Consider the following 12,825-nt stretch of genomic DNA (forward strand, 5'->3'; position numbering starts at 1 on the left):
GTAGTTTTTGGCGTCCGCAGCCCCCGTGCCTCCCTTATCTTACTATTTTCATGTTCTTGAACTTCTGTAACGGACTTCGTATCTAGTAGACTGGTATCCGGAACTATTAGTTGCTCATGACTTGTGACACCCCGGTTTGGGCTGTGTCGGGATGGTTTCTACTGTTGTTATCGTTAATTCCGCAAATTATGGTTATTATATCACGTTTTAAAACTACTTATGGTATTTAACTGTTTAAAAGAGGTGGTCTGTTTTGGTCTGGCTGACCTTGTCTTCACGAGAGGCGCCATCACGACCGGATTCAGGGAATTGGGTCATGACATAACTAAATAGGTATGTAGGGTAATTAATTGATATGTATTACATGTAATTTTATTATTGAAGCATAGTGTGTTAAGGGTTCTTGAAAGGGGTATACAATGTAACTTCCCCTTAATTTAGACATTCAGATAATGGGTTGAAAACAACTTGTTGGTTAGGATTTTAACCAAAAAGTCAAAAAATGGTTGACGGGTTATCCTGGGTTGAATCTATTATGACCCTTCAGTATAATAATGTCACCTACTCAACCTTCAACCTTCAACCTTAGGACAAGTTGAAGAGATCACATAAGTATTGAATTAATTATATTCTGACACCTAAGTATGCTAGTCAATTACATCGATTAAACTACTATATGCCCAACAAATTGACTACACAGTAAGGTTTAGTGAAGACAAGTTAGTTTACTGATGGGTTTATCAGTGCCTTTATTTATTTAGTAACAATATTGAATTGGGGTAAGTTTTTACCTTTAGTGACCAATATCATTGCTGAAGGAAGAATCATTAATGACTACCCTTTGTTCCAAATCAAGTCTTATAAGTTGGCTTTCAAAATTGTTAAATTAATTATAAAATTATTTTTTATGAACGACAACCTGTTTTGAAATACTGAATTATTCGAGTTAAATAATTAAAAAAATGACCAGAAATGCTCTTTCACTAAATGAAAAAGGATCTTTTATGTCCCAAGTATATTTTTGATTCACCAAAACCTCCAAAGAAAACTAGTGCAAAAATACCTTCCTCCATTAAGGTTATCCACCATGAAAACAACATCCTAGGTGGCCTAACATTCTGATGAGGTGGACGTCATAGTCGGAATGTCATCTCATCGCCCCAACTCCACTTTACCCCTCCTCTCGTTTCTTGTTCCACCACCACTTCCCCCTTTACGCAACGACCTTTGTTACCATCGCCTCCTCCTTCTAGCTAGGATATTTTAGTTCAAATTTTATTTTTACATAAAAATTAATAATTTCACAATTATATTTTTAAGTTGACTAAATATTAACAAGTGGTCCAAAAACTAGCCATTCGGCGCCATTTTTACGTTTTCATCTCACTAACAAAACAGGCCAATGAGGAACTTTTGAAAGTGCGCTGATACCCCTCGAACTAGCCCAGACATAGGCCGCATGGGCTCAAAACGCACCAAAGAAGCCCAAGCCCATGTTTCAAATCCTAACGGCTAGTTTGCTAACACGCCGCCTACAGAACGCTCTAACGGTCACTTTATTTTTGCCCGTCCCCAAACCTTATTTCCACAACTATAAAGTCATCTTCCCCTTTGCCCAAATCTCATCATCTCATTGCGTTACTCTTTCTGTCTGTTTCTTCTCTCTGCAGTTTTCGATCTTCTTAATAGTAACCAGTGACCCAAAATCAAACTTACTGCAAATTTTCTTGATTCATCAATGGAGACTCCATCATCAACAACAAGAAGAGTGACAAGATCACAAGCCTTGGCTACTGCTAACAGTGCTAACAAGATCCCTCTGTCAAGTAAGTTTCTAATTACCCTTTCATTTCTAAACTATTCATCTGATTTTCTCTTTTCCAAAAATTCATTTCTCTATTGCTCTTTTCTTGTTCAGAGAAAATTGAAGAATCTGATAAGAAAGCAGTTACACAATCAAGACAAAGAACTGGGAAACAATCAGCATTGATTGACATAACAAATGATTCCCCAATTGTTGGCTTAGCTATGGGAAATTTGGAGACCCCATCTTCTGAGATGTCCAAGAAAAGAACTAATGTCCAAGCCAAACACTGCACTACTCCTGGATCTGGGGAAGCTTTGTTGAGGGGCCAAGTTAAGACTTTGTTGCAAAAAGTTGAAGAACAAGCCGTGATCTCGAAAATTTCATTGCAAAATGGGCCTTTTCTTCATCTCAAAGGCATTGTCAATTCTCCTATGGGTTTTCTTGCCCCAACTCCGGCAAACACTCCTCTTATGGATCTCTCTGTCAATGAGTTGCCTGTTGTTACCGCTTCCCCTGTCGAGGACAAGTTTGCCATTTCTCAGGTGTATATTTCATTGCCCATATCAATTTTTTCATGAAAGATTCTCTCTTGATTATGTATTTTAGAGATTTGATTTTTGTTAATATTTTATGTTACAGATAATGAATGAGATGTTTGAGGAGGAAAAGCGGGGGAGTCTTGAAACTGAGAAGAGTTACATAACAAGATCTCTGCTACTTGATTTTTCTGAAAAATCAGAAGAATCATCAGTGTGTTCCTCTGTGGTGTCATACCAAGGAGGTGAGGCTGAAAGTAAAGAGAATGACGACAATTCATCTATATGGTCAATTCAAGTGAATGCAAGTACTAAAGATGATGAAGAAGATGAGGAAGAAGGAGGACTTGAAGAAGAAGAAGAAGAATATGATGATGATAACTATGATGAAAATGAAGAAGATGGAGATTTAGTTGATGAACTGTGTGAAGCAATTAGCAAGATTAACGTGAATGCAAAATTTGAGGGAAAGCACACTCGTTTTGTGTACAACAGTGAAGATGAGATTGAAGGAGTTGAAGAGGAGGATTCTGCTGCTTCGCCAGGTGTCTTGCATTTGAAAGGATTGCCAACTCCAAAAGGGAAGCATCTTCGTTTCCCTGAGGAAAATGAATGAAGAGAAGATTGTTAGCTTTTTGTTGCTGTTTTTGGTTTTTTGTCTTTTTAGTTTTTGTATTACTGTTGCTATATTATTCTTTTGGTTCATATCTGATTTGGACCATAGAAAGTATGCTGCCATATTGAATTAATTCAAAATCATCTCTTTTCAATTCCATGCTTATCCAAGTCCAGATAAATTTGTTCATTAAATATTTTTATTTTTTTTGGTTCAGTTTTTGCCATATTGGAGTTTTTTACCCTAAGGAAAACTAAAAGACATGGAACCCCTCTCGAGCACACCAATTAGTTAAAGTAGATCAGAATATTGTGCCGTGTCCAGATCAACCAAACAATTATTAAACTCAAAAAAAAGTTAAAGGTCCTAAAAGGAGCAGCGACTGGAAGAATCAGTAACAAAACTTATCATGCACATTCTGATCAACGAAAATAAAGAAGGGCAAATTTATGCACATTAAGAAAGCGAACCTAGTATTTTATCGAAAGGTAGATAAGAAAGCATACAGAACGACCAAGATTCATTTCCAACCTCAACAACCAATTGGCTTCAAATTCAGTTCTCATACAAATCAAAATTTACTTGCACACTTCATTTGAACTCCATTATTGTTTTCCTTAATGTTCTGCGCATTTACATGTGTAAACCGACAAATCCTCTCTCGACATTCAATCGTGACCTTCCTGATGTTGGACCTTCGTCAATTATCTTAAGAATGCACTACTGAGAGCCCCTCTATTGATTAAGCACCTGGCTTGAGCATTATGTCAAATAATTCGGTTGTTTTTGCTACTTTAGCTAGAACGATCACGGTAATATAAATCAAAAGGCTGATATATTTACAAGCTGTTGCAATAATAAAACTTCTTTAATAGTATCAGAAGTAGCTCAGAAGGATGATACATTCGCTGCACTATGAGCTTAACTAATTCCGCTGTTGCTGACTAAGGAAATTTTCCTCTAAATAATAAGTGCCTAGCTGAAAAAGATATCATTTATATACACGGCAATAATATTTACAGCATTATCTTTGCTTGCATCCCCTAAAGGTAAATAAGAGACTATATACAGTCTGTACTTAATGTTAGATTACTACTAGACACCTAAAACTTCGTATTAGATTTTTTTTTAAAAAAAAATCAGAACCAAGGGTGCCATGTTGGATCCATCATGCACAAGTTCCTTGGAGTAAGGGCAGCTTCAACTAACTCCGCTACACCCCTCTGCAGAGATTGTGGCGGATCCATGCCATTCTCCTCCTATACAAGTAGAAGCCAAAACACCACAATGTCACAATGTAGGCATTTTAAATAGATATTAAGTAAATATTAACTTATCTAAAGCCTGTAATTTCAGTCATACAGGTATGCGGGAACATATAATTCATGCTGAACTACACAGGAGATAGCAACTGCGCCAACTTTATTGAATCGGAAAGTGGTAGTACCATTACTAGGTGAGGAATTTTGAAAATTTATATAAATAGCACCAAAAAGGGAAGGGAAAAAAAGTGAATACCTCTTCAGAGATGTACTGTGGGGCTATTCCATTGATCCGTCCAATGACATTCTCAACATTTGTAGTGACTTTTTGTTTGAAGTCCACGGGGTTCAGACTACCTGCTCCTACAACAGGGGCCAGAGGCATCCCAAGAGGTCTTCTCCAAGACCAAGATAACAGCTCATCTCGAAAAAACATAGCCAGATGATACCATAAGTGCTGGCTTTGCTGCACATTGGAATTTAAGTGAAGCCATCAGCATTGAGGAATTAAACAAAGTAGAAAATAAGATGTATATTAGAAGTAAATCTTACTTTAGGGGAGACCACAGCCTGCGCAGCTGCACACATGGCAGAAACAACTAAACCTTCTACTCCAAAATGAGAGAAAAATGCTTGCAAATTTCTAGTCAAGCGGAAGGGCACCGGTTCATTAAATTCAATCATTCCATTTGAATCATATGCAGGATGGAAATCAGTCTGAAAGATTTTTCCAGTGTTTTTAGCAAATAATATCTTGTTTGGAGACCTTCCACCAATTTGTAGCATAAAAGACATAAAACTAGAAAGAGCCAACTGGATAGCAAACTGCTTTTTGAAAGCCCACATGTGATTGCCACTCAATAGAGTTTTGTACATATACTGTGAGAAGATGCTGTCCGTGACAAAACTTTTTGTTATCTCATTATATGCTTGAAGACGGAGATCAACAACAGCATCTGGTGAAATCTGGCCAGATATTGCTTGGTTGAGTTGCTCCTTGAAAAATGTGATCGGTAAGTCCGCTTCTCGGTCATTTCTAGCACAATGGTTCTCATAAACCTCAAGGAAAGTGCTGTACATCAGATCATCCTCTACCATGCGAACCTATTACATGAATTCACATGGAGTTCAATACAATTTCAGTGAACAATGCAATTTGCATCACTACCGCAATTATGTTACAACCGAATAAAACATGGCTGCCTCAAAAAGTGGCTTCCTATTTCTGCCAATAGAGCAAAAACCGGATAATGTAACACTATTTTATGAGGTAAAGATGGGTTTAGTAATTACCTGAGACCACACGGGTATAATAATAGGAGTGTGAATGCAGATGTGCCGCCGTCGTGATTCCTTGTGCTTGTCAAACATCCGATTCATCACACGGAAAAGCTGTAAGATCCGTTCATCACTTCTAGCATTTGGTGTTAAAGATGTCTGAACAATAAAATGGCGCTGAGAACCATCTGATCCAATCAGAGTCAGACGGCGGAAGCTGCTTCCATGTCTCCGCACTATTGGAATATCAGCTCCCACCCTGTCTAACTTCACAGTATGATCGGGCGCAACTTCCTAAATGAAAGACAAAAAAATCAGGGTGAAGCACTATAATATCTGGTAAAGCAGAAACAGAAGAAAAGGGAAACCAAGAAACAAGTCCCATTGAACCATGGATACATTTTGTCATTTATATAACTAAAGCCTTATGAATACATTTTGCACCTGGAAATTCATGTCCCAGTTTTGGGCTTTTATTGCATCCTTTTGACATTACATTCTACTTGCATTTGGAAAGGAATGGACTAAGATACTTGCCTGATCGGTAAAATATTGCCCTGGAACCTCCACATCAACAACATGAAAATCTCTCAACACCCTACTTTCATCTTCCAACTTCAGCACAGCTGGAAAGCGGTCCTCCACGTTGCTTTGCAGGACATTTTTCCAATGCTTCAGTCTTTCAGTAAGTTCAGAAAGAGTTGCTGGAAATGTTGCAGTACTGTCAGGATCGAGATCACGTTCAAAATCCTGCTTGTATTCTCTTACAAATTCAACATGTTTGTTCACTGCATCTGCTGAGAAACATGCTCTACACACACCAGAAAGCTCCTTCTTCAGAGACTGAGGAACTTCAGCTGTAGTTGCAGTAGGGTACTTGTAGCAACGGTGAAGTAGAGCATTAACAACTGCCAACAGTCTCTCCTCTGGTAAAGTGACGAATCTGGATCCAATCTCTGTGAGCAAGATCTGAGATATTTTTTCAGAAGACGCGTCAGCAAATCTACTTACACTTGAATGACAAAATAGGTTTACAATTTGTAGGGTATCCATTTTGAAAAATCAAAATATTTATTTGTACTACACAAGTTGGTGTTTTTCTTATGTAATACAAGTACTTATTAAGCTTCCAAGAATCAAACCAATAAGTTGGTAATTTCTTTTACGCCAAAATTACAAAAGCAGACAAAAGATAAGTCACGACTCCGAGCCCCTCCAAATGCTTCATTTTTTTTTAATTTTCATTCTCTCCATAATGTCCAAGGTACACAAAGTATGAAAACCAGAATTTATCTTTCTTTCAGATGGTATCAATGAAAAGGTGCACAAGTTAAAAGATTCTGAGAAAACGTAATATCCAATCCTTTTCCGAATCGAATAGCATCCTTGTATTAATGTTTCACAACTGTATTAACTGAAAAATGGACCGGTTATATCATCTAACTAGACTTTTATTTGTGAAAAAATAAGCAAGACCAGTCACCTCAAGTTCACTGGCAAGATTAGAATGTTTGCTGCGTAAAGTTTCCATTATATCTTTGGCTGCATCAAAAGCACTGGCAGCAGATGCAACCAGAGTCAGAGCACTATTACGGCGCAATGCAGCTTGACCTCCATCACCGCCTGATGAGCTCTGGTGTAAGGACTGGTCATTACCAGAGGGCATACTACTGTCTGGCCTTTCAGGTTCCTGAATTTGAGAACTACTGCCATCATGTGACCCAACACCTCCACCGGACTGAGCTCCCTGGGGAATATGATTGTCAACAGCTGATGAACCCCCACTCTGGCCAGCCATTCTAGCATTCCCATCAACAAGGCCCATAGATCCAGCTGCACTGGCACCAGCGACATTTTGCTGCATTCTCTGCTGTGCCATTGCCATTCTACCATATTCAGACTTATTTGCAACATCACGGCGCTCAAGCAAATATGTTCGCAACCAGTAATACAAAGCCTACAATTACATGTGAGATGGCATCAGCTCTGAAGGTCACTGAGAATATCAAACACACAAAACACCAACAATCACAACATTACCTGTGGATAGACGGTAGCAACTTTTAATAGCACAAGCTTGCAATGTGGAGCTTCTGTCCTCTGCAAGGAAAGTAATAACTGTGGAATCCAAGAAAGCCAAACCCAGTGGGGTATCTGTTCCAGGTACTTATCAAATGCCCTCCCTACGGGTTCATTTGGAGTATCGAAACTGAGAAGATATAGAACCCGTGCAAGGTGGCTTCTGGAATTAGGAATACCAAATTTGATGCCTTGTAAAAAGCAGCTAACAGCATACTCTAACCAAATCTCTTCGTGTGTTTCCTTATAAGCCTGCCACATGTCAAAATATAGCATCTTAAGGAATTCCTTTTTTTTTTAAAACAAAAAAAGATCCCGCAATAAGCAAATACATACCATGTCACAATAGTTTCCCCAACTAATCCACCCCTTCGGCAGATTCTTGAAAAGGCTGATGGCATTTGAATAAGCAAGATTAGCCCCTTCGCAATCATTAAGCTTCAACAGAAAGTCTCCCTTGAGGCGAAAGATTTCAGCTTTGTGTTTAACAGAAAAATACTCCAGATTAGTACTGTTTATCAAATTAAGGCCGCTAGTCAGCTCTCCCTTCATTTCTAGATAAGCCTTTGCTTGTTCTCTTATTTTTACAAAAGCTTCCTGTAAACATACGAAAGAAAAGCACATCAAACCATGCATATCAAACTATTCAAATTTGCCTCCTTTTTCTTTTTAGGATACTCATGTCTGCTCTTTTTCTTTTTTTTTGGGGGTGGGGGGGGGGGGGGCATAAGCATTAGAGTTGAAGGAAAGAACCAAAGTAGACAAAAAAGACAGTACGTAATACCTGAACTTCCATGGTCGAATGTCCATACATTTTCTCCAATACAGACACACACACCTCAGAAAGTCCCTGCTTGCGAGCAATATGAGCAAGCTTATTGACATTCCACGCCTTGTCACGGTATCCAAGGTGATGCAACTGTGAATTTGTAGTACCAAAATCCTTAAAAGCATCAATCACAGCATTATACATTTCATTCCTCCATTGAAGCAAATCATACCAAACAGATGAACTGTCCCATTCATTTGGTATCCTCAGTCTCCACGTCTCAAGGATGTCCTTAAGATCCGCATATAGGCCACCATGAGCCCCAACAACAGAATTTCCAGAAAGTTTATTTCCATTGGCAATGTCCACAATTATCCTAGCTGATTCTTGAACTTCAACAAGTTGTTGAAATTGCTGTAGAAGGGGAATTCTGGCATGAATGGACATTTCAGGTAACTGCCACCACTGTTCCAAAGCAAGATCAACACCTTTTCCGACAATGTTTTCAGCCTCTGCAACACCATTTGTACTCTTCTCATGGAGGGAAAAATATGCCTGAATAATACGAAGTTTTGGTGTCTCCTCCACTTGAGCCTTAGGGATAACATGGTCTTTCAAATATGCCCAATCAGGCTGTTTCCACAGACTATCAAGCAATATCTCATAATTCTCAACCATCTTCCCAAAGTCAACCAGCACATCCCATTGACTGAGTTGGCCAGCACAACTTAGCCACTGCTCCTCCCAAAGACACATCTCAGCTTTTGGTACCGTATTGTTATAAGTGCCTTGGGTTGCTTTAACCATGGCCTGGTAGAAGAGACTTTGAGCCCGCTGCCAATAGCCATGCTGAACCAGTGAAAGTCCAGCCCGCGTCTCAGCAGTAATTGACCTTTTCTTCCACAATCCACACCTCATATCTTCTTCATTGAGTAATCGGTAAAGCTCAGCCAGAGACTCCGAGCATTTAGTATCATTCAAAAAAAGCATAACATGACTTTCCAGCAGGGCTAGCGCAATGTGCCACGCATTGTAAGTCTTTCCAATGTACTTGATTAATTCACTAGGCATTCTAGGCTGAGGATGACTTAGCTGAAGTCCTTCCAGAAGAGCTTGCACGACATTTGGCCGATGGGTTGCCTGCTTCTTATGATAGTCCTTTGATAACAGAGTTATCATTGGCTTTGCAAGGGCTACCTGTTCTTCCTTGTGCAAAGTCACCCATACAATAGGAAACACCAAAACCCAGAGGTGATATGCAACGTTTGCATCTGTGTGTGCCAGTTCTCTCAGTGGAATGACAAGATCAGCAACCTTAAACAAAGGAGAAATCTTAAATGCAACAAACTCTTAAAGATAAAAAGTGTAATGCAGACATCATTATGTGTTAAAATTGCCGTAGCATAAATCCCGCAAGGGTGGCTAGAATTGACCTCTCAAATAGGCAAGAGGAGCAACATAACCATATTAGAACAAATGACCCAGTCCGTTAAGTGTATATAACTAAAGATGCATAAACAAATCTAAAAGGAGATTCTGCCCAACAATAGAAGAGCAGAGTTTCGAAAGAAATGTGGGTAGAAAAAAGATCACAATGCAGTTACAGAACAACAGAAATTTGACCTAAAAAGGGTTATCTATAAATAAAAAATAAACAATAAACAAGGACCTGAGACAAAAAGCCGACTCTAATCATGATCATGAGTGCTTACACCAGTGACAGAGGCTCAGAGGTATATGGCTATCTCATGGAAGACTCAAGACAAATGTTTGTAAGCTAAACGAAAATGCCATTACCTGGAGCTTGCTCATTTCATTCAAAAATTGTGTATGTTTTGCCACAAAACTATCAAAGGTTAGAGGAGCCTCTTCCGAACCTTCTGGAACATCCAAGACCATAGGTTGTGGCCCTGTAGAATCACCAACAGAACCTGACACAACAAGTGGAGGCACCTTGGCAGAATTTGGAGCCAGCGTTATAGACTTATTCTCAACCAATATAGCCAAAAGAAGATCAAGCCCTTGCTTTAGCCAAAATACGTCACTCAAAGCCTCCCAGTCCTGTATTTGGATGATGTACTGCAATCTTGTGAACAGTGTTCTCCCAAGGGATTCATGATAAAGAGAGAAAAACCTCATTCTCACTTCAGGATCTTTTGCCCGTAAACCAAGTAAATATTGCCTCTCTACCTTCTGGAAAACTTCTTGACGCAGAGAGAGAGCATACCTGGAAATCAACAAGGTCGTTCCATCCCATGCCCATGGTTAAAGCAAGCTGAATTCCCCCTCAAATGAAAAATAACTGAGCAAAAGTAAAAACGAAGGGTTGCTTACTTGTTTGAATCTGCACAAAGACCATAGAGAAGCTCAAGATACTTTTTGTCCCACTCTTCTGCAGGACTAGGGGTGAAGTTCTGTTTATCCACTTGTGAAAGCCTCTGGAGGAAAGAAACAACATCTTTTGGAGAAAGAAAGGTACTAGATGCAATAGCAACTCCAGGTTTAGTCATGTCCACTTCAATCCATCCCTTTATTACATCTAATATGCTAAGCAACACAGAAGGGTCAGTACCCTTCTCAGACAGCAGGGAGTTGAGTATTTGTGTTACAGATCGTTTACAATCTGGGATGACCATGACCCTTTCGTTAATAAGGCCCAACACAGATTTCAGGTTGGTGATGACAACACCAACATCAGCACCTTGACGAGAAGATGTGACAGCAGAATCAGGATCTGATCTCTGACCCTGTAAGTGGGAGTATACCATGACTTGTGGTCAATAAAATGCGCACTACATTAAAAGAATCTGCCTCACGTACAGTTAAGAGAAGAATTGAGCAAACTCAAACTCAAGAAAAACGCATAAAATCAGCTCTAACGTATACCAAAAGACACTCCAGAATCATTAAGAGTTTCAGTTATCCATTTAAGCGCGGAACAAGACCTGAATTGGGATAATATTCATAGATCGCTCACTCTTTGTGTACGTTATGGAGTCTCGACTCCATGTTGAAAGCTATTTCAAATAGCATGAGCATTGGAAGTCTTCAATTCCACTAGAGCATTAGATTCTTTTTTTATTTTGACTTCTTTCAAAGGGCAATGAATGCTCTTGAAAATGGTTTTATCAAATAAATACATCTCATACTCTCACATTTGAATCAGCAGAAACTAAATGATAACAAATACAGCATCTGAAACATAATGTAATACCTGCCTCACATGGGATCCAATGGATGACCCCATGTCTCGAGCCAGGCGCTGAAGAAGACGGACCAGATTTGCTGGTTCAATAAAGTTTTTGTGCACCTCTGCCAAGGTTTTGATTACATAAAGCACAAAGCTGACCATGCTACCTGAATTATCTTCTCCAGAAGTCTGAGGAGCTGCTACAGCAGCAAGGTGCTTCTGTATAAACTCTTCTACCTTTTGATACAACATCTTCACATCTTGTGTTGTATTAGCTGCTTCAGGAGGAAAAGCAAGGGAAACCATTTTCAAGAGGGAGCAAAGTGACTTCCCAGCATCAAGCACTTTGTATTTGAAGCACGGTTCTAGAATCTGTATAAAAAAAGTACATCTGAGATATGATGCTCTGATTGGAAGTGGGGTCATAGGCATGAAGTAAATGGTTTAGCCTAGGGACATACCTGAGATAACTGGTTGATATTGTTGCGGATGAACAGATGAGGTTGCTTCTCCAAAACCGTGTTCATCACATCTAGGCCCTGGACTAGTGCTATGGCAGGGTCCTTTGACTGAGAAGGTGGAGCATTGCTGAGCAGCTTCTCCAAATAATTAAATTTGACATTAGCATTTGGCCACACCTCCAAGGCTTGTGATAACAGATCCAAAGCTTGTTTATACATCAAACTTGCTTCCTTATCTTTGGGCTCTATTACTAATGCTACCTAATGTCAGACCTCAACAAGTTAACACTCAAGAATGAGGAAACATTAAATCATCTAGCGAAGCGAACTAGTATTGTAAAATGGAAACAATAAACTGAAAAAGGAAACACCTTATCCTCAACATTTTGAAGAAAAAAAAATAGAAGCATGACTCCCGCTTGCTTAAAATGGTTCAGCTACATCGCAGCACAGTCCCCCCCCCCCCAAAACCACCACCACCACACAAACAAACCGAGACACAAAAAGAAAGTGCTAATGATTGAGCGTGAACATTAAACTGTAGCTTCACACAACAAATATTGGATTAAGTACTGAGTTCTTTCGAGATGAGTGAATAAAGAAAGTGCAGACAAAACAGAACTGCTTCAACGACTTGGAAAAGAAGCATCTCAGGAAACTAAGTTTGAAGACCCACATAAGCATTTACCAAATTTAAGTTGTACACCAACAAGAGCAAATCACAGGCAAACAAAAATAGGATAAGATAGAATGTCCTGTCTTATTTTAAGAAGTAGATACAATAGACAATCCCATGTTCACTAAATAGAAGCAGTGGACAAACACAG

At 39.2% G+C, this 12,825-nt stretch overlaps 2 protein-coding genes across 4 annotated transcripts in view; one reads left to right on the forward strand and one right to left on the reverse strand.

The window, feature by feature from the left end:
* Positions 1-1,624: 1,624 nt before the first annotated feature.
* Positions 1,625-3,116, forward strand: LOC104219502 (uncharacterized). Its single transcript, XM_009770197.2, has 3 exons — positions 1,625-1,826; positions 1,919-2,349; positions 2,447-3,116. Exons 1-3 carry the CDS (start codon positions 1,739-1,741, stop codon positions 2,957-2,959), a joined length of 1,032 nt encoding a protein of 343 aa, XP_009768499.1. The 5' UTR covers positions 1,625-1,738; the 3' UTR covers positions 2,960-3,116.
* A 661-nt stretch (positions 3,117-3,777) lies between these two features.
* Positions 3,778-12,825, reverse strand: part of LOC104219503 (uncharacterized) — a 32,080-nt gene continuing 23,032 nt past the window's right edge. For 2 of the 3 annotated variants that reach the window (XM_009770200.2, XM_009770199.2), the window contains exons 23-35: positions 11,999-12,259; positions 11,562-11,909; positions 10,682-11,094; positions 10,145-10,574; positions 8,363-9,661; positions 7,915-8,175; positions 7,540-7,830; positions 6,983-7,456; positions 6,037-6,468; positions 5,515-5,793; positions 4,774-5,325; positions 4,478-4,687; positions 3,778-4,218 (exon numbers count right to left, since the gene is read on the reverse strand). In XM_009770200.2, the coding sequence (XP_009768502.1) occupies positions 4,099-4,218; positions 4,478-4,687; positions 4,774-5,325; positions 5,515-5,793; positions 6,037-6,468; positions 6,983-7,456; positions 7,540-7,830; positions 7,915-8,175; positions 8,363-9,661; positions 10,145-10,574; positions 10,682-11,094; positions 11,562-11,909; positions 11,999-12,259 (5,370 nt within the window). In that variant the 3' untranslated portion in view covers positions 3,778-4,098. Of the gene's footprint in view, positions 4,219-4,477; positions 4,688-4,773; positions 5,326-5,514; positions 5,794-6,032; positions 6,469-6,982; positions 7,457-7,539; positions 7,831-7,914; positions 8,176-8,362; positions 9,662-10,144; positions 10,575-10,681; positions 11,095-11,561; positions 11,910-11,998; positions 12,260-12,825 lie in introns of all 3 variants that reach the window. The other variant, XM_070168011.1, reaches the window with a different exon arrangement.

The sequence above is a fragment of the Nicotiana sylvestris genome, chromosome 2 (genome assembly GCF_000393655.2).
Source record: "Nicotiana sylvestris chromosome 2, ASM39365v2, whole genome shotgun sequence".
Lineage (NCBI taxonomy): Eukaryota > Viridiplantae > Streptophyta > Magnoliopsida > Solanales > Solanaceae > Nicotiana > Nicotiana sylvestris.

What these genes read in the sequence shown, in the direction of transcription:
- LOC104219502 (XM_009770197.2), top strand. Translation starts at nt 1,739, where the DNA reads ATGGAGACTCCATCATCAACAACAAGAAGAGTGACAAGATCACAAGCC. An exon ending in TAACAAGATCCCTCTGTCAA is followed by an intron (nt 1,827 to 1,918) that starts GTAAGTTTCTAA and finishes TTTCTTGTTCAG; the next exon opens with AGAAAATTGAAGAATCTGAT. An exon ending in ACAAGTTTGCCATTTCTCAG is followed by an intron (nt 2,350 to 2,446) that starts GTGTATATTTCA and finishes TTTATGTTACAG; the next exon opens with ATAATGAATGAGATGTTTGA.